At 44.4% G+C, this 24,603-nt stretch overlaps 1 protein-coding gene and 1 long non-coding RNA gene across 2 annotated transcripts in view; one reads left to right on the forward strand and one right to left on the reverse strand.

The window, feature by feature from the left end:
* Col17a1 (collagen type XVII alpha 1 chain) overlaps positions 1 to 12,154 on the reverse strand; it is a 40,408-nt gene extending 28,254 nt beyond the window's left edge. Inside the window, exons 1-11 of the mRNA XM_077799114.1 lie at positions 12,058 to 12,154; positions 11,656 to 11,760; positions 10,577 to 10,708; positions 8,335 to 8,382; positions 7,331 to 7,366; positions 6,781 to 6,828; positions 5,191 to 5,334; positions 3,745 to 3,903; positions 3,039 to 3,110; positions 1,235 to 1,312; positions 369 to 440 (exon numbers count right to left, since the gene is read on the reverse strand). Coding sequence (XP_077655240.1) covers positions 369 to 440; positions 1,235 to 1,312; positions 3,039 to 3,110; positions 3,745 to 3,903; positions 5,191 to 5,334; positions 6,781 to 6,828; positions 7,331 to 7,366; positions 8,335 to 8,382; positions 10,577 to 10,708; positions 11,656 to 11,760; positions 12,058 to 12,154 — 991 coding nt within the window. The remainder of the gene's footprint in view (positions 1 to 368; positions 441 to 1,234; positions 1,313 to 3,038; positions 3,111 to 3,744; positions 3,904 to 5,190; positions 5,335 to 6,780; positions 6,829 to 7,330; positions 7,367 to 8,334; positions 8,383 to 10,576; positions 10,709 to 11,655; positions 11,761 to 12,057) is intronic.
* A 384-nt stretch (positions 12,155 to 12,538) lies between these two features.
* LOC144254809 (uncharacterized) overlaps positions 12,539 to 24,603 on the forward strand; it is a 35,501-nt gene continuing 23,436 nt past the window's right edge. Inside the window, exon 1 of the long non-coding RNA XR_013343598.1 lies at positions 12,539 to 12,742. This is a non-coding gene — a long non-coding RNA (uncharacterized LOC144254809). The remainder of the gene's footprint in view (positions 12,743 to 24,603) is intronic.

Raw genomic sequence — 24,603 nt, forward strand, 5'->3', positions numbered from 1 at the left:
GACCACAACAATGGTGGGAGCCCATGTTGATAACGGTTCTAGAGGAAGTGGAGAGGATGCTGGCAGCTTGGGTCTTATGATGGTTACAGGTAACAGGAAAAGGCCAAGGGCTTCCGGGCAAGGGTCATGCCAGACCCTAGGCAGCTGTGGAGCACGGAGCTTCCTGCTCCTGGGACAGGCAGGCCCAGGCAAACGCAGGAATGCTCATCTCTGAATCTGAATCTCATGGAAACATCCATGGGGGGTTGTGTTTGTGGACCTCGGGACACCCAGGGACTCTATCCTCTTGTATTATACGTTGCGTGTCACAGCTGGGCAGTTCTCTTCATGTGCCAGCCTGACCTGTGGCAGCTAGAAACAGCTCTCACCTGTAGAGGTGGTGGATACACCGGTGCTCACGACGGCAGGGCTCTGGGGCACGTTTTTCTTCACACCATATGCTGCAAAAAAGGGACCACTGATGAGCTGGGCCAGTGTGGGAGGGTGGGTCCTGCCACTCTAGAGCAGCCTGATCAGCCCTGGCAGAGAGGCAGCCTCCCCAGGGAGATCAGCAGCTGTGAAATCAACCCTCTCCTGCCACAGAGAAAGCAAGGAGGGTTTAGATGGAATGTTCCTGGGTACAATCTTCCTTATCCTTCTAGGGTGTTTTAAAGGCCACCTCCTCCAGGAAGTCCTCTGCCTCTTTCGTTCTGCACCCCTATTTTGTGCTATACATTACTTAGTTCCTGCTGTTCACAGGATCCCCCTTTCCTTTCCTGTGTGCTGGACTTTCCACTCTAACTAAACAGCAGGCAAGTTGAAATCAACATTGAGTCTTACATCATTTTTGTTTTTACTCTCTCCCTGCAGGTTTGCACAGGGTCAGCAACCTGGGGGGGTGTACCATAAAATAAACTAGCTGACTGATTTGTAGGAACAGTGGACTGCCAAGGAGTGGGCAGGGAGCAGGGACCTGGCCCACTGGGCTGTGAGATACATGGGGTATACAGGTGACATGTCACAGGGCAGAGGTACCATTGACAGGCTCCCCTGTATGTTGAACTCATGTCTCAGCCAGCAAATGAGCAAGATTGACAACTCTAAGTTGGGGAGGGGCCATTTGGGGAAAGGTCAGTTGCTTTGCAGAGGCCCTTTGGTCCTTCAAATTCAGTTTTTGAAAAGGCATATGTGAACTGTAGCCTTAAAGAGATGTCATGACCCCACTCCTGAGCTCCAAACCTCAGCTACTACGAACCTGTGGAAGTGGTGGCAGTGGCCGTGCTGTGGGACAGAGCAGACGAACTGGGGCCCAGATTGTTCTGCATGCCAAACACTGCGAGAGGGATTGAGAACAGGTCAGACCAGAGTGCACAGAGGATGTCCCCCGCTGCAGGCAGCCTCCTGGAACCCCCCAAACTAGTTTCTTTTTCTTTTTTAGATATAGATGGACACAATACCTTTATGTTATTTATTCATTTTTATATGGTGTTGAGGATCAAACCCAATGCCTCATACGTGCTAGGTGAACACTCTACCACTGAGCCACAACTCCAGCCCCCAAGCACTTTCAAGACACGTACCTTTGCAGATGACAGATTCTCAGACTTTCTTGGATCCCTCACCTTATTCTTAGTGATTTTATATATATATATATATATATATATATATATATATATATATATATATATATATTTTTTATTTTTTAAATATTCCTACCTCCTCATTCCAGGGAAAATTTCATTAACAGTCCCATTTGCTGAGTAGTTAGGTCCACACAACTTAACAGTAGTAGTTCACACAGGGTTCAATGTTGCTGTGTTTCTAAAAATCCTAAAATATCCCCCAGGGTTTTCTGTTCCCCATAGCACTCTGGAGTGACGTGGTATACAGTGTGGGATGCCGTGGTATACAGTGTGGGATGCCGTAGTATACAGTGTGGGATGCCGTGGACATGGGATACAGACATTGGGGCTGAGAGACACTAATGTGAAAGGCTCTTCATTTTCCCTTCAGCTCTTTCTTTTCCTGACTCAAACCCATGGAACTCCTCTCACCCCCATTAGGACTTCCAAGGCCAATGTCCAGAAGCCCACTCCTCCCTAGTCATAGCTTCTGTTCCTTCATCCTATCTTGGGGCTCAAAATCAATATTAGCTCTCCCTTCCTGGGGAGCTGGCTCAGTCGGGTATTTGCAAAACAAAATTCAAAGGTAGAAAGGGGGGAGAAAGCATGAAACTGGGGTCTTCTGACTTTGGAGGGATTCCAGTCAACTGGAGTTATTGGAAATCTGATCATTAAATTTGCACTTGTAGCTATACCAGCTAAGTAAGTAAAGAAGACCTGTCATTATATTTATTAGCAGCAATATCACAGGAAGAAGCAGATTGTTTTCAAAAAGGTAAGACTGGCAACTTATTACCATATGGATTATTATGTGAAAAGTAAAGGATTCTTTAAAATTGTCATATGCTTGCATTGGAAACTAAGTAGTAACATTATTTACCACAGTGTGGTTCTTCTGATGTACTACCATATCTTTTAAAGTTTTTTTTTATATCTTTATTTTTATTTATTTTTATGTGGTACAGGATTGAACCCAGAGCCTCACACGTGTTAGGCGAGAGCTCTACCATTGAGCCACAATCCCAACCCTGAACTACCATATTTTTTAAAAGATCTAAAATAAGATCCTCTAAATTAACAATGCTTTTTCACCCTGAAAATGTCCTAAGCTATGACTCACTAAGTCCATTTACTTTCATTTCACCAACTCTGCCAGAAAATAAAGGATCAGCACAGAATAAGCACATCCGCATGGACTTGGGCCCCCTTCCCTTAAAACTTCCCCTTGGGATCCTGAGTTTTATTTGCAATTGAGCTTCTAAAAGCAGCTGTGGCTTCTGCGATGGGTCACAGAATGCATGGAGAAAAGTCCTTCGTGCTCATGAGCAGAAAGAACATTCTTTCTAGAAATCATTTTACTTTCCTCACCAGGAAAGAACATTCTTATATTTTAAAGTCAATAACCTGGAAAAGGTGATTCAAGATGGTGACACTGACCTGAGGAGCAGGTGCTGAGTCCTGGGTGCAGGGTGGAAGAGCAGGATGTCATGTTATTTGGAACTCCAAAGACTGTAATGGGGAGAAGGAGAGATGGGGGAGAGAGATGTTCAACCCAGAGCAGAGGCAGAGACTTGGATACTGTGGCGATACCAGCAGAAATGCCAGGATTGGATTTTTATATTTTGGTACATTTTTGTTTTTAGGAAAAACTTTAATATTTAGTTCTCTCGCCTTTCAGCGGGGAACCAAACATTCGCCTATGGTGTTTGTTGGGTTCTAGTCAACAGGTGATCAGTCAGTAGTGGACAGTGGATTCAGCCAAAGTCTTTCTTGTTAGTGACCCAATCTTGCAGAGAAGTTCTCTGAAACTCAAAGAAGTTAAATGACTGCTCAAGATCCCAGAGTCAATTTGCATGGAGTGATGCAGTTCTCCTGCATGCATTTTTGATATCCTTTATCCTTATATATTTTTTTCTGATATGTTATACTGTATATTCCTCTCTACTAGGGGCTCAGCAGGAGAAATACCTTCTAGACTGAATTGAACTTAAGTTCCAGTGAGAAACTCTTGAGACACTTGGTTCTAGAAACTTCTCAAGAGCCCTAAGGATGGCAGATACCCGAGGAGTCATTCAGCTCCAGGGTAGAGGTGGGACGATTGTGATTTTTGTGGATGAGAGCAGTGAGCACAGCTGCCACTTACCTGATCCTGCTGAGTAGGCATTGGTGTTGAGGAGAGATGAGCTCTGGGTTGTCATGTTGTTGTGGTAGGTCCCCATGGAAGACCCCGCAGGCAAAGTAGAGGACCACATATGGGAAGGAAGGTTGGCATCCAGGATCGTTGTGTCGTAGGTCCCTGACACTGGGAACAAAGAAACACAGTGAGAGACCAATAAATGCTCCAGTGAGAGACAAATAAATATTTCCCTGCCGGGGGACTTAGCTGGCTCTGCTTCCTGGGACTTTCCTGGGTTTAGCACTGAGGGTCCCATAGGAGCTCCCTCAGTTCAGAGCAGCCTGGGACTACTTTTGACTGAAATCTCAAAGTTGATAAAAACTTAGTCTTTTCGATTAGAAATTCTTGCCAGCTCTTAGTGAAATATGAAGATTGATTTTTCCTTGGGGTCGACTCCTTTCTCCTAAACCCTGCTCCTCACCTCCTGGTGGGCTGTCTGCACCAACGACCTTCCAATGATCCTTTGCTGGCTCCTTCACCTTCAAAGATGGCAGGGAGCCATTCTCTTAGGAGCAAAAAATAAGACCCCCAAAGCTAATCTCAGGAGACCTCCAGGCACCATGGCAAGGGTGCAGTATGTCTGGCCAGGGAGCCCTCAGGTCTGAGGACACACTGCAAGATGGTGAGCTTCTCTGGTCAAATTCTCCTTCTATATTCCTATGTGCAAACCAGATCTGCAAGTACTGGCCCTGATAAGCCTTTTTGTGTTTCTTTAAATTTGATGCCGGTTCTGCCTCATCATTCTTTGAGAGCGAGCTAGCCAGCCAGGCCATGGAGTACCCGAGGCTTGCTCCTTTAGGAAAAATCTGAGCAAGGTCAGGGTCTCCAGGCTTCTATTGCCTAGGAGCAAATGAGAAGAAAGCTTCCTGTTGGAGCTGACTTGGCTTCTTTCCTCACCTCCCTCCAAAGACCTGCTCATTTGTCTCCCTGTTACCTGTAGAACCTCCCTTGCACTTCTTGGTAAACACTTGGGGACACCTTGTTTCCTCTTTGACTTCCCCAAGAGACCTTCATCTCCACAAAGACAGTGGCTATGTCTCTCTCATTCAGTGCTTTTCCTCAATGCCTGGCACTTGGCATAGAGGAGGCATATAATAAATTGTCACTAGAGAATGAATGAAGACACTGCAACTTTCCCCAGTTCTCTACACTGGGGGAACCTGGTCAACACATTCGATGTGGAAACCTTCCGGGGGACAATCTCTAGGATTTAGAATTGGGCCACTGAGTGCCTATGGGATGGTTGAACAGTCTGGTAAGAAATGCATGGCCCACAATTTCACACTGCTGGAGGAGCAGGTCTCTGGAAAAGTCAGAAAAGTTTGTGCCAGGGCACCGTGAAATTTCCCAGCCAGAATAAACCTGCTGCCATGTTCCCATCCCTCCATGGAAGCCTGGGCCTGTCTTGCTTACCTGACTGGGAGCTTGCTGTCACCATTTTGGTTTCCACGGTGCCTTTCTTGGGGATGGGGAGAGTGTTGGAGGAGTTGCGGGTGGGACTGACACTTGCTGATCGGCTCCCCTTGAGCAAACGCTTCACATCATCCAGTTCTGTCCCTGGACAAGAATCCCAAAGTCAACCCAAAGTCAGGCCCAGGATTCTTTCCCGAGTCCAACTGCAGTGGGAGGAACTTGGAGGACATCTGCTCCGCACACTATGACTTGGGTTAGCTTTATAATTTTTGCATATTCCCAATTTACAGGACTTATCAACCTGGCACTTTGTAATATCAGTAATCTCATAAATACAGTGCCTCCCAAAAGGGATCAGCATCCGGGGGAGATATTTTCTAATTAGACCTCATTGGACACCTCGAGGTGACTCTGTAGCTGGAGGACATGGTCATCTTGGCGCAGGCAGTTAGAGAATCTCAGATTAGATCAGATTGTTCTACCCTTAATTAGATCGTTCCTTTGAAACAAACAGTAATTCCCTCCTCTGCTCAAGATACCTCAGATGTCAGGTCCTGACCTTGTATGTCTAGGAGTGTCAAACGGAATTTGTGGCCCAGAACTCTTAAAACATTGTGCTGCATTTATGTGTGACTTAATTTCAAGTCTGTCTGATGTTTTTTGTAGCAACGTAAACCAATGGAGCCAGCTCCTCGGACCTCCTCCCAAAGTGGAAGACAGGAGAGAAGGGAGACATCACACAAAGGCAGAATATAGGAGGGGACAATAGGTGCTGGGGCCCTGCCTCCCTCCCTGGCCTGGAAAGTTTCATCCTTTCAGCTCAACACCCCATGCCTGGAAGGATTTGTGACAAAGCATCAGGCCTGGAGTCAGTGCCCCTGACCCCAGCTGCTAAACTCTGCGGGCAACCCCCCTATCTGTGACCTAAACCATCATCCTAGCTCTTCCTTCTTTTATTCCTTGTATTTGGCTCCTGCCCTAAAAGTTGGGTTCATTTCAAAATGTTGTCAAATACCCTCTAGCCACAGCCACAGGAGTCTAATGACCCAATGCAGAGAGTGGGGAATGTCTGATCTTTGAGATGAAGTTCAAGCCCATATACTTCTGACCCTTCCCTAACCTGAACTCTGCCATTGTGTCACCAGACTGAGATGTTCCTTGGATGTCTCATGCTGGTCCCATCCTCTGAGCCTAACTCTGATCCACTTTCGTCTCCCTTAAGGGACACTTAACCCAGGAAGGCCTCTCTGGCTGCTGGCACCCGTGCCCATCCCCTATGCTGATGTGGAGCAGCTCTTCCCTGCTCCCTGGCCACACTGAGCAGTGGTGACTGGCTGGTCTACTATGTCCCCTTTAGTCTGCAAACAACTAAACAGCAGGGACCATAATTTACTTAGCAACTTAACCCCAATACCTGGCCCAGAGCCCAACCCCCAGAAGGCCTTTACAGATGTTTCGTGATTGAGGGCATGCTCATGAGCACACACACACACATCAGCACCAGCCCACAATGCCGACATTATGCTACATTCACATGTGATTGAATTTCAAGGCTTCCTGGATCCTTTGCAGCAAGATGGTGTCACTTACATCTGGTAGATGGGGACGCACTCTGCAGTCGAACTCGAATCTCACTCTCTGTACAAGAGAAGACATGGAGAGGCTGTGAGGGAAGGAGCCAGGATCATAGCCCCTGACGCTGAGCTCTGAGCAGTGGGTGAATTTGTGGGCTATTATGAAATTTCTAACTTTTGAGACTGGGAAACCTAAGTTTCCCAAAAATAGTGCTGCTAAAAAGGGGACATCCCTCTACTCACTCCACCTGCCAACTGCACACCCCCAGGCACCTGGAGACCTCCTCCAGAGACCGATGACTAAGCAAGCAAGCTCCGTTGCACTCAGCACCATCCATGCCCTTGCCCCTCTCCATTTCACAATGGCCAGACCAAGCTTCCCTCCTTTCTCTGTGGCCTCTCAGGCACTGGTGAGAGAAATCTAAAACCTACGGTGTTAACTGGACAGCAGAAACCATCCCTTATTCTCCTGTTTGCCTCACCCTGCCTGGCTCCAGGCCGGCCCATGTTAGCTGCTCAGAAAATGCTCGTGGAATAAATGAACTGAAGCCAGGGATAGCACTCACCTCGTGTTTGGCTCCGTCCTCGGGTTGAAGATGATGCTGAGAAACAGAGAAATGTCATCTTAGGCATATGTAAGGGGTGGCATGCAGAATACTTTTGTCATGGAGGTAGTTTCATAGTGTGTCTAATATCCAGACAAGGGCTCTTCTGGATAGTGAATGCTCAATAAGTGAGGACATTTTGTGATGCCCTAGCACATTTAGGGTGTTGAAGTCACTGGATGAGGCCTGGGGATGTAGATTAGTGGGAAAGTGCTTGCCTAGCATATATGAGGTCCTGGGTTCCATCTCCGGTATCTCTTGCCCCCACCAACACACACACAAAATTAGAGTTTGTTGACACTAACTACCATTAGCTATTAGCTGTTGTTAGCTAAGTCACTCTATCTGGGAGCATGATCCACTTGCACCGATTAAATGTTTTAAGAGGCTGCCATATTGTCCCTTTAAGTTGCTCACTAAAGCCTGCCTTTGTTTCCCCAGTGTAAATAAATAAATAAAATGGTAATCACTGAATCATCAATGGTTATATCATTAATTCATTGCACAATAAGATATCATGAACATGAACCAAGACTTAAGGCCAAGTGAATATGTGGATGTCACTAGGGCATGTGATGTGGCCCTTTGAACTAGGCTGTCATGGAGGGGCTGGGATGTTGGGCATTGGGCATGGTAACCACTGCTCCTCTCTGCTGGCAGTTTTCTGTGCCTCTAATGGAAGGAAGAATCCCTACAATTACTGCTTGGCCTCAGGGAGTATCTGTCCAAGCACGAACCTTGTATAAACCCTTTAACAGTGTCATGAGCAAATGCTGATGACAGCAAGTAATGTGACTGATAGTCCTCTTAAGGTGCTTCAGGATGAAGAACCAGGGAACAACAGGTCAGCTGAGGTCAACTCCTTTAGAAGAAGTCATTTAGCTCATGATGTCCTCTGCTACCACCCTGTCTCCTGGGCATTTTCCCACTTGAACATTTCTTTTGAAAATAAGGAGAGAACCTACCAAATTCCTTCCGGGGGTACTCCGGAGAAGAGTTGCCGCTGGAGCTTCCTAAAGAGGGGATGAAAGACTTGGTAAAAGTAGCCACTTGGTCACTTAAGGCTTCCCAGAGAGTGGGTGGTGCCATCCACTCCTTCCTGAACCTGGTAGCCAAGGGTGCTCCAGGAGGGAGTGGGCTGTGCTCTTCAGCAGTCATTTCCCATGATCTGTGGAGCAGGCCCATGATTCGGAACACGACCCTCATGCACTTGGTCATAGCACTATACTCTGGTCACTGATCTACTCAGAAGGAGAGAGTATGAACACAGGAAAGTAGGCCTGCCTGCCTTCCCTCTCCTTTTTTTTTTTTTTGTCACCTCATCATGGCATGACTTGGTCTGCCCTGGTATCAATGCTAGAGCAAGTGACCTGCCTCTGATTAAGCAAAAATCCCTTTGTGAAGAAATGCACACCCTGTTACACAAATGCACAGTAAAAGCCCCTGCTCAGGCTCTGGATCAGCAATCACTGGTCTATGCAAGTCACGGTGTCTGATGAGGGGCTTCCCAACACCCTCCTGCAGCTCTCATCCTCCATCCAGAGGGACACCTTCTCCCAGTTTGGGGTGTCAGCCCACTTCTATCACTTACTAGGATACCCAGTCCCTTAATCCTGCTTCTCCATCACTGGTACCTCTCTGCTCTCACTATAAACCCAACTGGCTTGTTGGTTTCCCACTGAAACGGTTCCTGCGGATGACCAGGACTCCAACGGCCTTATCATGGAGCCCAGGTAGCTTCTTCCACACTCCTCCCTGAGCTGAGCACTGAGCACTGAGCATTTCTTCAGTGCTGCTGCCAAGTTCTTGGCCTCTCCACTAGAGTCACGACTCTTCCTCCTCTCTCAGCCTTCTTCCTCCAGCTTTATCTTCCTCGGCTCCCTCCTGCTCTGATACTCCCTTCCTTGGCAAACCCTTCAGTCTTCCAGTTCCCACCAGCCTCTTGTGAGAATGCCTCCTGGCTGGGTATCTGGCTCTGACTTCTTCCCAAGCTCAGGTCCCAGGCCCACTGCCTACTTGCTGCCCTCTTTAAGACCAAGTAACTGAATTCACCCAAGGATGGTCCTCCACTGGACTCCCCTGTCTCAGTAGTTGGCACCACCATTAGCCCAACTTGCGCTTGAAACCCTAACAACATTGCTGCCTTCTCTTCTCCTTATGTTTGATCAACTGCCAAACCTGTCGATTCTACGTCTAATACATGTCACCTCCAGCTCTCCTTCCCCCACCGTTACCAACCTTTGCACATTTCCCTCCACTGGACTATTGTGGCTTTCCTTTTAACCTGTCACCTGTGTTCAGCCCTTCCTTGCCAATTCTTCCTGCAACATTTCTTACAGAATTCTAGTCTTGGACCTCAAATATGATGGACTCAAAAACTCAAATATTTGGCTTAACAACCTATGTGGAGCCAGGTGTGGCAGTGCATACTTGTGATCCCAGGAACTTGGGAGACTGGGGCAGGAGGATTGCAAGTGAGAGGCCAGCCTTAGCAACTTAACAAGACCCTGTCTCAAAATAAAAAGGCTGGGGATGTAACTCAGTGGTAAAGCACCTCTGGGTCAAATCCCTAGTACTAAATAATAAAATAAAAATATAAATTAATAAATAAAAACCTCCCCATGGTTCCCCATTGTGTGTGAATACAGTCTAAATATCTTATCCTAGCATTGAATCCGGTGCCCTGTTCCTCTTCTCATAAGTGCATCTGCCATTTCTCTGTGGGCCTTGGATGCTCCTCCTTGTGCTTGTGCTGCTGCTCCCTCTGCCTGGGTTGCCCCGCTCTCCATCTCTGGAGGCCAAAATCTTACACATCAGGCCCAAATCAGATGTCACCTCCTCTATAAAGTCTTCCCTGATTTCCTCAGCTGAAGATGATAATTGCCTCCTACTCTGCACCATATAGCTTTTTAGTCTGTCATCTTATCTATCAGAATGTAAACTCCTTGAAGACAAGATCCGTGTCTGATTCATCTGAACACTCACAAAGGCGCTCCACACGATGCTAAATACATGGTCAAGTGCTAGTTGAAAAAGTGACCAAGTGGGCCAAGTAATGGGAGTCTACAAAGAAACCAAGGAGGAGGGAGTAGGAGAAAGGTGGGGCGGGGTGCAGACACAGGGGAAGCCAGGGGCCCATCCACGCATCTTCAGAGGACAAGCGAGGTGTCACAGGCAGGTTCTCTCCTGCAGTCTGGGGGCTGATACCTTCGTAGGTCCCATGGCGGGTGACGTGGGTTTTCCTCTCGAAGGTGGAGCCTGGTGAGTTGGGCAGAGTGGAGGCGGGCGAATGTGCCCTCCTGTAACTGGAGGTAGAGGCATTGCCCCTGAGGCTCCCACCTGCAAGCGGGGGACAAGGGAGGTCCTCGTGGGCCTTCGGCAGAGATGAGCTGAATGGCATGCCCAGTGACATTAGCTAGGAGCACTCAGGAGCTCACAACTAAGGGAGGGCCCTGCAGGAGGCACAGGGGACGCCAGCAGATCACAGGAGAGAGAGGGGGCTGCTCAGAAGTGGGAAGGCAGGACCATTGCCACTGCCTTTCCCTCGTGGGACTAATGACAGTGCACAGAAACGGCCAGGACTAGGACCTGATGTTTAATCCAGGAGCCCTGCACAATGGCTTAGAATGTTCTCCACGGTGGAGCCACCCTCCTCAGGTAGGGCGGGCACTTCACCTTGGGTTTTCCTTTGTAGTTTCACTCTAGGATATCTTCAGTGCGCACTCGTTTTTGTTTTATCTTGCCTTGTTCTGCTTTGTTTTGCTTTCCTTTGAAAGAGAGCTTCACAGGAACAATGGGCCTGTGTTGGATGCTTGCCCAGGGGCACCTGGCACAGTGTGGGATTCCATGTCACCCGATTCTCTTAGCTCACTAACCCAATCATGGAGTTTCTCTGGTTGTTGCTGTTGGTAACTCAAATCGTGAACCCTGGATGTGCACACCTTCCTTCAAAGAGGTGGCTTAAAGTGACTGATTCAGTAAGAAAACAGCCACCTATCTCCAAAGTCTTCTGAATTAATGATAGTTATTTATATTGGGACTTTATTCAAATGGATCCAGTTTAAGTGGGCTTTGAATGAGGATGATTTAAATGTGGCAACTTCCCTGGGTCCTGTGTCATTTAGATGACTCTTTGGGACATTTGGAATGGATGAAAAGTAGCTGTAATTGTCCCTCTCATGGACTGATTCAGAATCCCATCTGCCTGCCTCCTTCGTTGGTCTTTGTTGGTGGCCCCCTCCCTGTCCCCTGCTCTTCCTACAGCCCTGGCACCTGCAGGCACTTACTTGAGTTTATGTAGCCACTGCTGCCATGGGTCAGGCTTTGCTTCTCCAGCCGGCTCCCTCCACCCAGAGAGCCTGTTTTGGTGTAGCCATTGCTGGTTCCCCCTTCTGCCAGAACCAAAAGCCAGATGAGAGTTTCAGGGTGGAGTCAGGGTGCCAGCATCCCTGCCCTCTGGAAGCCTTCCCTTGCACCTCACCAGCACCCTCCTGGCTGAGTTCTTCTCCCACCTACACTACAAGGTGCAAGCTACCCAGCTCCAGCTTGTTTGGGTACCAAAAGCTGCAGTGCATGTTCCTCTGAATGTGAAAGTAAAGCTTTCTGGATGGAACACAGCAAGTTTCTCATTAGGACAAAGCAGCTGAGGGAGGACAGGCCCCTTGAGCCCAGGCCCTGGTTGGGCTTGCTCTTTTCAAATGCCTGGCTGAGGTCCAGACAGAGCGGCTGCCAGAAGTGCTGGAGGGACATACATATGGCAGCGCTCAGTTCCATCTGGCAGCCCATCTTTGCTCTGGCCTCCCCTGCTGAGGGGCAGCCTCTCCCCATCCCAGCTAGCTGGGCTCGTGCAGGGGAAGCTTGGGGCCCTATCCCTATTACAGAATCCACTAAACCCAAGGAACTCCTGGGAAAAAAGAAAAGTGCAATGGAAGTTTGAGAGGTGTCAAGCTACCCAATGCTCAGGTAGATGGGATTTCTGGTATTTTATGGTTTATAGCAGGCAACTCTGTAGAGACAGAAAGTTGATTTGTGGTTTCTGGGAGCTAGAAGACAAGAGGAGGAGAATGGGGAGTGACTGCTAATGGTCATGAGGGTTTTTATTGGAGCAAGTGATGGAAATGTTCTAAAATTAGACTGCAGCAGTGGCTGCACAACTCTGTAAATATACTAATGGTGAACCACACACTTCAAACTGATTGGTTTTGTGGTCCACATATCAACATCAATATAGCTGTTAAGGGGGGAAAATCTTAGATATTTGCTATGTGTTCATTGAAGAGTGAGCTTCCAGGTTCAAGGTTACCATACGGGGCCTTCACACATGACCTGCTGAGAAGAAAGCTATGAGATAGTTACTTACTTGGTGGTAAGGAGGTAAGTCTTGTAGTTACTGTTTCAGTGATAACTGGAAAAGACAAAGAAAAGAAGAGGTTTTAGGGGATGTACTGACATCTGTGTATTTTGGCAAGGCCTGTTTTCTGTCATGAGCTAAGCGTATTAAATTAGGTTCAACATAGTTTTTGCATATTTGTGGCTTAAAGTGTGTGATCTGATCCCTTGTGCGTGAAAACATGAGCAATAGCAATGGATTTCAGGGTGCCTGGAAAATAAGTTCATATCTCTTTGGAACCCAAAGCCGTTATGCACTGATTTGAGAAATGAGTTGTCTAGGTGTCAAGGTCTCTTCATTGACAGTGAGATCCAGTCCAGACTTGGGTTTGACTTGGAAGAAGGGCCAGGCCCTCTTGTCTCAAGGAACACTGTCTTCCTGCCCTCCCTTCCAAAGTGCCCCAGGCCAGGCAGGACCAACACCCTGGATGATGTCACTAGGTGCCTCGGGAAGAAGTTGGAAGCATTTCAAGGGCGTGGTCTTTAAGAGCCGACTTCCCTTGTGTGTGGGTGTGCACATGTATGTATGTGGGTGTGCAGGCACACAAGCATGTGGGTAGAGGTGTGAATGGAGAAGAGAGGAAGGAGATGGCACAGGGTCATTCTGTGCCACTGGAGGCTGTGCTGTTGGCCCCTGCTCCGTCTCATTTGCCCGTCTATCTTCATGCTTCATTTTCCCGATTAGTTCGGTTGACCTACCAGGACCACGAGTGAATGTAGCAGAAACAGCATTCAAAGCATAAAAGGGAATGGTTTTTCAGAGCAAAGTGGCAGTTTGATTTGAATAATAGTCCTTGAGCTTTCACTAAACCTCTCATTGTACAGACCTTTGGGATTCACTGACACATCAAAAGAAATTATTTCCTAACCTAAAGTTCCAAGTCTACAGAGCCAGGAGCTTTTTATTGGAAATACATGAAAGTCACAGAATAAGTGAAAAGCTTCCCTAATTTAGAGTTGCTAGGGGGACAGTTTAAATGTCTCTGAATTCATCATTTGGGCAGTTTCATAAAATAAATGTATCTGTTTTCAATCCTTACTGTAGATTTCAACTATGACACCAGTGTTATTTCAACTTAGCCCGGAAATAACTGGGATATTATACTTTAAGATTTTTGTTGCCTTATTTCCCTAAACAAGGAAATGGTCAAATAAATTAGTGGATTTACTTAACAGAATATTATGCAGTCATTAAAATTACTGGTCATTACAAAAACTATCCATGGAAATGGAAATTTTCTTTTCTTTTTGTAGTGGTGAGGTTTGAATACAGGGCCTCACACAAGCTAGGCAAGTGCTTACCACTGAGCCACATCCACAGCTCTGGAAATGGCAATTTTCATCTTGGAAGAAAAGCCAGGACCTATTTTGCATACATGTGTTCAAATCAAAACCAATAAGAGTCCTCTTCAGGAAAGGAATTTTATTCCTTTAGGAACATGTTTGTAAGTTCTACAGTGTTTGCGGTAGAATTATAAATGTTATTTTTTCTGTTTCTAAATTTTTTTTTACTTTTATAGTGAAACAATCATAAATTTTAAAAATTCAGATGTTCTTACTTCTTTCAGTGACTTCAGTGCCATCTCGTTTGTTTTTCTTCGTCACATCCATCCCATAGCCACCTGCTGGAAGAGCCAGAAACCATGAACAGTCATGTCTCTAACCATTGCTTTTAGCAAGTATAGGTTGCTGCTGGTCAAGCGGAGAACTTGATTTTTAGAATTCAAACTGGAATTCTTTCTTGTGTATCTTTTTTTTTTTACAAGAATCGTTCTGATTTCTTGCCATTAGTTGTAACTGAATTTTATAGTTCCACTTTGGATTCTATTCCTTTGTACTGGGATCTTATTTTTTGAAATCTAATAGATTAGACTGCTCTCTGCTGAGCATCAAAGAGCTTATATGGTAGCCTTGGTACCCTGATCCTTGTCTAACTATAAACCTCTATTCTCTGCCAAAGTAATAAATAACTGAAGGATAATTTTCAAGACACTTAGTGTGTAATTAGCAAATTCATGTTGATGTATTCCATAGTGTTTGATGTTCTCTAAGGAGCTTCAGGGATATATCATGCTGTACCATATAGAGTTTGGATGTGAGCATGGTGCTTGATGGACTTAAATCAGCATGAAAATCGTTTTAATTGTTCTATGTGCATGGAACTTCACCCTTTGCAGAGGTGAATTTTCTCTTCATAACACACCAGCTCTCAGAGGCTTATATGCAAAGTAGGAAAAAATAGATGAAGAAAATATGTATGCAATCTATGGCGATGTGTGGGTAGATAAATACAGTTCTGCAGCATTCTGTGCTCTTCCTCCATTCTTTCTGCTTCTGAAAAGGAAAGTGGTTGAGATTTTGGCTGCAGTGTTCCTAAGCATGGGTGATATGAGGTAGGGCTGCTGGGGAGGAGTGTTGCTGGGAGCTCAAGGCCTAAACACAGGAATGTACAGAAAGGACCTGCATCCCATCTGGGCTCTTCTTGCCATGGTGCCCAGTCTCGGGTTCCAGAAGATTCCCTTACTGGTAGTTCTTTCCCCTGCCCTAACCTTCTTGTCCTGCCCTTATCCTTTCTTGTTGTGGTTAGATTGGATTCCAGGGTTGAAATCCTAGATGCCCCTTGCTTGAAGCTCTCTGCTCACCCTCTGTCTGCCTAACCACTTTGTGCTTAGAGCACAACATGTTTGTGGGGGTTGGGAGGGGTAGAATCCACAAAAATATTTTACATTTTTTAAAATCAATTTCTGATTGTACCTGGTTGTAGAATAACTGAAACACGTACAATCAGAAAAATGAGAAATTATACTCCATTTATGTATGATATATCAAAATGCATAAATGTATTCTACTGTCATGTATAAACAATTAGAACAAATAAAAAAATTTCTTAAAAGAAAATGGGACACACCCTAACATTGATCATATTCTTCTTGATGACAATACAGTTGTAAAATATAATTTAAAAAAAATTTTTTTTAGCTGTTGGTAGACACAATATATTTATTTTTTTTAATGTGGTGCTGAGGTTCAAATCCAGTACCTCACATGTGCTAGGCAAGTGCTCTACCACTGAGCTACAACCCCAGCCTGTAAAATATAATTTTTGAAAGTTATTTTTTCACCAGGCACAATGCACATGCCTATAATCCCAGTTTCTTGGGAGTCAGAGGCAGGAGGATCACAAGTTTGAATCCAGCCTAGGAAACTAAGTGAGATCCTGTCTCAAAAGAAAAAAAAAAAAAAAAAAAGGACTAGGGATGAAGCTGAGTAGAAGGGCACTCTGAGTTCAATCCCCAGTAAGAAAAAAAAAAAGTTATTTTTTTCTTTTATTGTATAAGAGGCCCATGAAAGCTAAAGTGTGTAGGGCCCATGAAAGTCATCATGTATCTCTGGGGGACTTCCCAGTTGAAAACCAAGACTTCATGAAACCAGCTGGTCCACTCTCTGGTGAAATTAACAGAGACTGGCACAGTTAGCTTCAGGGCCTGGTCAGATGTGCCAACTTCTTGCTCATTGGTGTTTTTTAAATGTAGCTCTAGGCAAGGGATGAAGTATCATGGAAAAAATTCTAGCTGAATCTAAGATGCCACAGGATGTCTTTATAGGTATGATTCCTGGAGCTAAGAGAAAGGGCTCCATAAACAGCTTAATAAAGGTGTCTGGACTCATTAAGGGCCACACCTGGCCTGTGACTATGTTCACACTGTGACTACCACCTATATAACCATTTCATGCAAACCTATGTGCAACTGGATACCCTCTTTTATTTAAATCCTTAGTTTAAGCATTAATCACCTTTGGGAACTATGAAGCCTCTCTCTGACTTTTTTTTTTTTTTTTTCTCCTCCAATTGGTCATTAGCTGTGGACTAGAAGGCATCTGGGGAGATTGAACATTTAAATATATCTGGTTGCCAGTTGGGAGGTGACTAACTCCAAGATGGCATTTAGATTGATAGGAAATATTACCATTAAAGGAACTATTTATAAGAATTAATAGAAAGATTTACTACCCACAAGTTATTGTTTAATTTTGATCCTTCATTGAAATTTACTACTGGGATGGGCTGGTTTTGTTTCCACTTGCAGCCATTAAGGCAGATGCATGAAGCTCTGCGTGGTGAGTGTTCAGCCTCCAGACAGCTAACTTGATAAATTCCGCTTGTTCTTTCCGTATCCAGAAAAAAACCAAAAAACCAAATAAACAAGCAAAAAAAAAAAAAGAATAAGAAAAAAAGAGAAAAAAACACCTCAGGCATCTATTCTCTAAATTTCATTGCCAAAGCTTCAATTTCTATAACAAAAATCCAAGTGTTCCCCAATTTTCAGAAGGCACAAAGAGACAGCCTGCTAAGAAATCAGAAGCCCCTTCAGGGCCTGGGATGCCTCAGTGGAAGGCACCGTGTGGATGGAGCCTGCTGAGGTAGTTTTCAGGGAGGTGCCTCTCTTTCAGTCTGAAGTGAAAAATGGCCGTGTGTCCCATGATCATACAGAATTCTCTGCCAGACTATTGGGAGATGGATCCCGTTAAACCAAATGTACAAGGAATATCTCAGAGTTATTTAGTAGAAAGGGATGGGTGGAGGCACAAATCTGGACTAGGATCATCCTATGGGAACTACAGCATTCTGTTTAGAACTGTTGAAGTGCTGTTAATTCTTTAAAGTGCAGCATAAGGAAAAGAAAGGTTTGCCCGGATTCATGCCCGAGCCTGCCCTTCATGGCAGGCTTCACCTATGCACCCATCTTCCGAAAGCACCACTTAATGGAAGCTCTGTCAAATAGCATAAGCTTTAAATTCTTGGACGTTTGGATCACTTCACTAGCACTCAGAATGAGAGGATCATTCAAGTTTTCAATTTCAAAATTAGACTCACTTCCATCCATAATTCTTTTGTTAAAATGATTCATTTATTTAATTTCAATTTTAATTTGTTTATTTTTATTTATTTTTTTTTCCGTATTGAGATTGAGAGATTGAGCCCAGGGATGCTTATGTAACCACTAAGTTACATCCCTAGCCCCTTGTTTTGTTTTAATTTATTTTGAGACAGGGTCTTGCTACGTTGCCAAACCTGGCCTCCAACTTGTGATTCTCCTGCCTCAGCTTTCCAAGTAGCTGGGATTACAGGCATGTGCCATCAGACTCAGGAAAATGAATTTTTAATAGACACATAACAATCATACATATTTATGGTCTCTAGTGTGGTCTTTTGATACATGTGCACATGTAAGATCAAATCAGGGTAATTAGCATTTCTATCTCCTTAAAGGGTTTATCATTTTTTAGTGTTCTGAGCCTACAAACTCCTTTTTTTAACCTTCTTATAAAATATATAGTAAGCTATTATAAATGACAGACACCCGCTGTACTGTGGAACAATAGAACGCATTCCTCCTGTCTAACTGTATTTGGGTACATATTATTCAACCTCTCCCACCTCCTCTCATCCTTCCTAGCTTCTTTCAATCACTATTCTTCTCTCTATTTTTTCTTAGATCAACTTACATAGCTTCTGCAAATGAGTGAGAACATGCCCCCCTCTGGTTCTAAGGGACTGCTTTGTGATTTTTTCATAGCTAATGCTCTTTTGAAAGTGTAAAAATGATCCCGCCATCCCACGTCTGTCTTTCTCTCTCCCTTTTTTCATTTTTTCAATAATGGAGATTGAACCAAGGGGTGCTTACGCACTGAGCTACATCCCCAGCCCTTTTATTATTATTATTTTAAATTTTGAGGCAGGATGACACTAAATTGCCCAGGCTGGCTTCCAACTTGGCGATCCTCCTGCCTCAGTCTCTCAGGTCTGGGGAATCACAGGCGTGCGATACTGCACCCACCATCCCATGTCATTTTCTTATGCAGGAATACATAATTTGAAATCAGTTTTCTTCTTTTATGAGTTTTTCCCTTTCCACTTCATTTAAACGATGCCGTATCCACTTAAAACTATTCAGACAATGATGTGGTCTAACACACACACAAGGGCCAACCACTGTTAGCAATAGCAAACCATCACAGTGACCTTATCTTAATCTAATGATACTTGAAACATTTGTCCCTGATGAAAGCAATGAAGAAGCTAATTTTTTCTAATTTTTCCTTTTATCTAGGAAACAAAACATTCTTAAACTCTGCTAAGGAATCACAGTATTTTTATAATTTCTATTACTCTGGTCTCCATACACTTTAAATTACAGAACCAAACAGCGAAAGTGCTGAAGTGTGCATCCACTGCCTAGTGACCTGATCACACAGACGAGCTAAGCCGGTTGGCTGCCAGGAAAACCAGTGCCCAAGGTAGTCGCCTCAGAGGTTTGGTCTCTACCACACCCAGAGAGGAGTTTGCCACTTGCTTGTTCAGGTCACCCTGATTTCCATGCCCTGGGCTGGGCGGGATATGGCACCCACTTTTCACTTAGGCTCGTTTACCATTGTGGCCGTTATCATTAATAAGGGCAAAGGCAGACTTCTTTTGGTCAGTCCTAATCTAAGAATGTGATTAATTCTTAAGTCTAATCAGTTTTGCCAATTGGAGGAGTTTCTATGCATATTTGAAGCAGGGCTGTTCACTTTAACTGTTCCAGGTAAATTCTGATTAGCTTCATGTGTGAGTTTTGCAGGTTCCCAAAGGTAAAGCAGACCCCAGACACTTCGAGGGCCTCCATCAGCAGCTGAAGCTGTATTTTAGGTTAGTTCTGCCTCAGATCTGTGCATTAGTTCCAAGAGAGAACACACCGAGGTGAGAAGAAACAATTCCGCTTTTTGAACAGATACCTTCTTAAAATCTCAAAACATTTTGCAGTCATAATACATTCAATTATTAGATTCACTATTAGCTGCTTCTCAAAAGAAGTGGTGTGCCAGAGGTTCGCCTCCACTTCAGAGAGCAAACTGGTAATTTGTCAGTTAGCAGTTACTGTGGTCCTGCTAAATACCTAAACTGGTAATTCTCACCCCAAAATGATTGTGGGGAGGAGGGGAGCCACGTTGGCCACTGAGAATCTATGCCTAGAAAACATTTTTCTAATTTTTCTTCCTCCAACTAGACCATTGCCAACATTTCACTTTAGACTCAGGGCAGCAGCAATTCTACAACATGACACACAGCAATATTTGCCCACTTCCTGGAGCTTTATTGGAACCTGGCAGCACAGAGTCCTGGGCAGCACAGGGCCTGCTTCTAGGAAGCCCCCACTTACCTGCACTCCAACTTCACCTCTGAGCTATTCTGTACTGTCTGGCAGGAAGAAGGAGATAGAGGGAGGGGGAGAACCAGCTGGTGAGAGAGGAAATTGAGGCTGAGAGAGAAGGGATTACTAACCTTTATCCTATTCTAAATAAACAGCTTGTCACATCCCTTTACAATACTGGCAATAATACAGAAACATTTTGCCACTAGAGTCCAGCATATCTTAGCTGGCCTGCTCCTGCCCACTCACAGATCTTTCTTGGTGTTCTTTTCAAAGACCTGAATTAAGCAGAACACATATACCAAAGTCATCATTTACTACCAACTAATCACTTCACCCAGAACTCTGGAAACCAAAGGACTTCGTCATATTTATTTTCTCCAACAAGCATTTAATTTCTAAACAGCAAAACTTAAATCAAAGTCTCAGAAAAAAAGGGAGAAAGTTCAGTCTTCCTCTTACTCACCTGGCTTGCAATTTTGAAGGAACTAGAAACAACTTTGTCTGAATCCCCACTCTCTCTTTCTTCCCCTGATGTTTTCCTCTAGAGATTTGCGATGCCCACTTTTTTTTATCCAGACCCAGCCAAGGTGTGTTAAAGCTGAGTGATCTTTCAAAAATGTTTGCTTCTCCTTCTCCCCCCTTGTTTCTTCCAACGCTTTGCTTCCAAACAAGTCCTGACAAAGGTGTGTCGTGGTTTACTGCGTTACTCCACCCTTCCAATTATCTGACACTTGCTGGATTAAAAAAAAAAAAAAAAAAGTCTGCCTCCAGGAATCAAACTTTACAGGAGGCAGAAATCTTCTCCTACCAGTTTAGGTAATTAACCATTTATAGACTCATGGGGAAACCTGAACAAAGAGCCAGCAACTGGAAATGCCCTCTACAACTTCTTAGCTTCTGTGGCCAGACAGCTACCACAACTGGTATCCCTCTTCCTTGGTGCTGTGGGATATAGAGTCCCAGTGGTATCTAGGCACATGGGGGGCTATAGTCAAAGTGCTTGAGCCCTAGAAAAACTGTTAAGAACTTATATTCAAGATTTATTTCCCCTTTCTTCACCTTTGACCTCCCTCTCCCATTCTGACTCAAGCCAAGCCAAGCTCATCCAGAGAAGATAGTCAACTAATGCCTAAGAAAATGCTCACGGCCAGACATGGTGGCATATGCCTTTAATCCTGCTACTTGGGAGGCTGAAGAGAGAGAATTGCAAGTTCAAGGCCAGCCTGGGCAACTTAGCAAGACCCTGTCTCATGGTAAAATGAAAAGGGCTGGGGATGTAGCTTTATGACAGAGCACTTGCTTAGCATATGCAAGGTCCTGGATTCAACTCCCAGTCCTGAAAGAAAAGAAGAAAAAGGAAATAAAAAAAAAGAGGAAGAAAAGATGTTCATGATTGAACAGGTTGAGCAATTGAGGGGTGGGGGTTCATTTTTAAAAAGAGGTAACCAGATACATAGTGCTAACCTAAAAGTGTGGCATGTTGGGATGGGACTTTAGGCATTTAGTCACCTAATAATGGAGGGAGATGCTATTGGGGAGGAGTAAGGACACTGTTATCCTTCAGATGGTGACCACAGAGTCTCCATGCACCGAAGGTCATGTGTGGACCCCCAGATGCTCTATAACTCCAATTAACTCACTTGGGGCCTTTAAGCTTCCCTAGAGGGCCAATTTGCAACAATCCTGAGATGGGTGTTCACAGAATACCTAGCTTCCTAGGACCCCCAAAGACTAGCTTGAGACTTGTGGTGTTAGTAACAGGTGGAGTCTGAACTGGAATTTGCCTAGGTGGTCCTTTAGGGCCATAGCATATCCACAGAACCCAATATCAGCTCTGGATTCCCAGTTTTGAGGCATCACCCTAAGGAGGGGAGATGAGGGATCTCTGCACCATAGCCCTGGTGCACATCTGTGCTCTGCTACAGGCTCTCACACCCATGCAAGGGCAGCAGGCCACTAGGAACCAACTGCAGGGCTCTTGCCCATATGTCACCCATATTCTGCATGGAGTCACACATTTTAGAACACTTTCAGAAAGCTAAGTTTTGACACTTTCTGGGATGTTCTTGGCTTCCTCAAATAAATACTTACTCAAGATGTCTGCTGTCAGTCTCATAGAAAAATCCAGAAGTCAGAGCTTTTAACATAAAATCGAAATACCTGGCATCATTCATTCATTTGTTCTTTTTTTCATGAATTAAACAAAATGTTAATGGCTCCTGGTTGGGGCAAAACACTGAAATATATGCTGAAAGTTCAGTGGCGAAATATAGTCAAATTTTCTGTCTTTATGGAAATCATAGTTTAGTACAGGGAGATGGGCCTTAAGTACCTACTGATCAGCTCATGCTACCATAACAAAATGCCACAAACTAGTTGGCTTCAAGAACAGAAATTTACTTTCTCACAGTCCTGGAGGCTGGAAGCCCAAGATCAGAGTCATCAGGCTCGATTTCTCCCGAGACCCTTCTGTTGACTTGCAGATGGCCACCTTCTTGCTGTGTCCTCATGTGGGCTTTCTCTGGGTACACAAATCTCTGGTCTCTTTTGTATGTCCCTCTTTGTGTGTCCCAATCTCTTTTTAGAAGGTCACCGGTCAGATTGGATTAGGGCCAACTGTAATGGCCTCATTTTAACTTAATTTCTTTTTTAAAGGCCCCATCTGCAAATAGAGTCACATTCTGAGGTCTGGGGTTGAGGCTTCACATAGGAATTTGGGTAGGGGGACACATGTCAGTCTATAACAAACAAATATATAAAACTATATAGTTAGGAATGTGAAGGTCTGGGGATGTAGCTCAGTGGTAGAGCACTTACTTGCCGAACATGCAGAGGCCCTGGGTTTGATCCCCAGCATTGTGAAACAAGTAAGCAAAGAATGTGAAACTGTCTGCAGCAGGGGAAGCATGGTGAGCAGAGGAATGGGGATGAGCCAATGTGTTCAAGGACTTGGCGTGAAGCAAGGGAGGCAGGGGAAGAGAAGCTGGTGAGGTAGGCAGGACTACCTTGTTGGAGCCTCACAGGTCACAGTGGGGAAGTGTTTTTGAGACTTAGAAAATCTTCTTAAATTGACAGTCTTTATGAGTGTGTGTGGGTGTCTAGATTATTAATCCTGGGGAAGAAGGAAACTGTCATGTTTTCTAAGGCCTATTATGTGCCAGATATTTTATGTACATTATCTCACAAAATCCCTATAGCAACTCTAAAAGGTGTGTACTATTATTACCTTCATTTTATAGCTGGGAAAAGTGAAGGTCCAAGAGGGTGAGTGATTAGGCCAAAGGTCTTCTATCATAAGCAGCAGAGCCTGTATTCCTTTCAACTCTCAAATCCTCATTCCCCACTGCTGGGTATTACCAGAATTTAAGGGCACCAGTGGCTTTGAACAGAGAGAAAATAGGCAATATGAAAACAGACAGGGATAAGTACAAATGACAACCTAATAAGATCTAAAACTATCTGAATGGAGGGATGTTTTCAGTTAACAGCCCTAAGTTGCTGGTATAATTTACTGATAATAAAAGATTAGATAGAAACATGCTTGCTAAGACAACCAACTATTCAACTACAACTATATTAACTCAAATGTGTAAGCAGCCATCAGGATAAGCGTGGGTTTTTTCCTTTCCCTTTGGATTCTCATAATAGTATTGGGGTTCTCCACATTCATGGAATATTCATAGATTCATAATAGATAACCCCAGAAGTTAATTGATTGAGGAGTCTGTAAGCTAACTCATCAGCCAATGACCCAGTGTGAGTGTGAGTGTGTGTGTGTGTGTCACACACACACACACACGCACACGAGCCTACATTTGCACCTATATTCATGTGCAAATCACACATATTTTACATCACACAGAGCCTTGTACTAGGCACTTTGGGGGGAGAAGAAAATGAAAAGCATTCAAATATTCACATTCTAGTTTCTCAAGCTTCTTGACACATGGAGTGAAAGAAACCTTATGTTCATTCAATATTCACATATTAAATTCCTACTGTATGCTTGGTACTAAGGGAATTAACTTTTAAATATTTTAAATTAACCAGAAAACAATAAAATTCTTGCTAAAATAAAGGAAATATTAGGAAATAGAAGTGACTAAGACACGGGAAAGGTGTTTCTTGCTTCCTGACTGCATTTGGAGCTGTGTTAATGAGTCACATTGATGAATTTTTGATTGACTAAGAAGTAAGAGTTCCTTAAAAGGCAACCGGAAAAATAGTCGTCTTTCCAAAATTATCTATTCACTTCAAAGAAGTCTGGGGGGACCTTCCTGCTCACGTGTGACTCAGATGGGCAGCAAGTGACTAGGCCTCTTCACCTGCTGAGTAGTATGAATACAGAGGGACTTTTGAGTGGCTGATGGGTTCTGAAAGACAATGGGTAAAGCCAGTTCTTGGTGACCTGGGCAAGGGCTTTTATCAAAGGTCACCGTCTCAATGATCTTTGTAAGCACACGTTTTCTTTCTTTGGCTTGAAATGGGTGGGTTCTGGACACAGATTTCTACATATTCTGAGGCTTTCCTCCCTTATAGAACATCAGAACGTACTGATAGGATATCCTTTGGCACTTTTCTCTAAGGAGCCTAAGTTTTTGGGACACATCTGCCCTCTATCCTCAAGATACAATAAGAAATAAAGTTAAC

Source organism: Urocitellus parryii, chromosome 5 (assembly GCF_045843805.1).
Source record: "Urocitellus parryii isolate mUroPar1 chromosome 5, mUroPar1.hap1, whole genome shotgun sequence".
In the NCBI taxonomy this organism is placed as follows: domain Eukaryota; kingdom Metazoa; phylum Chordata; class Mammalia; order Rodentia; family Sciuridae; genus Urocitellus; species Urocitellus parryii.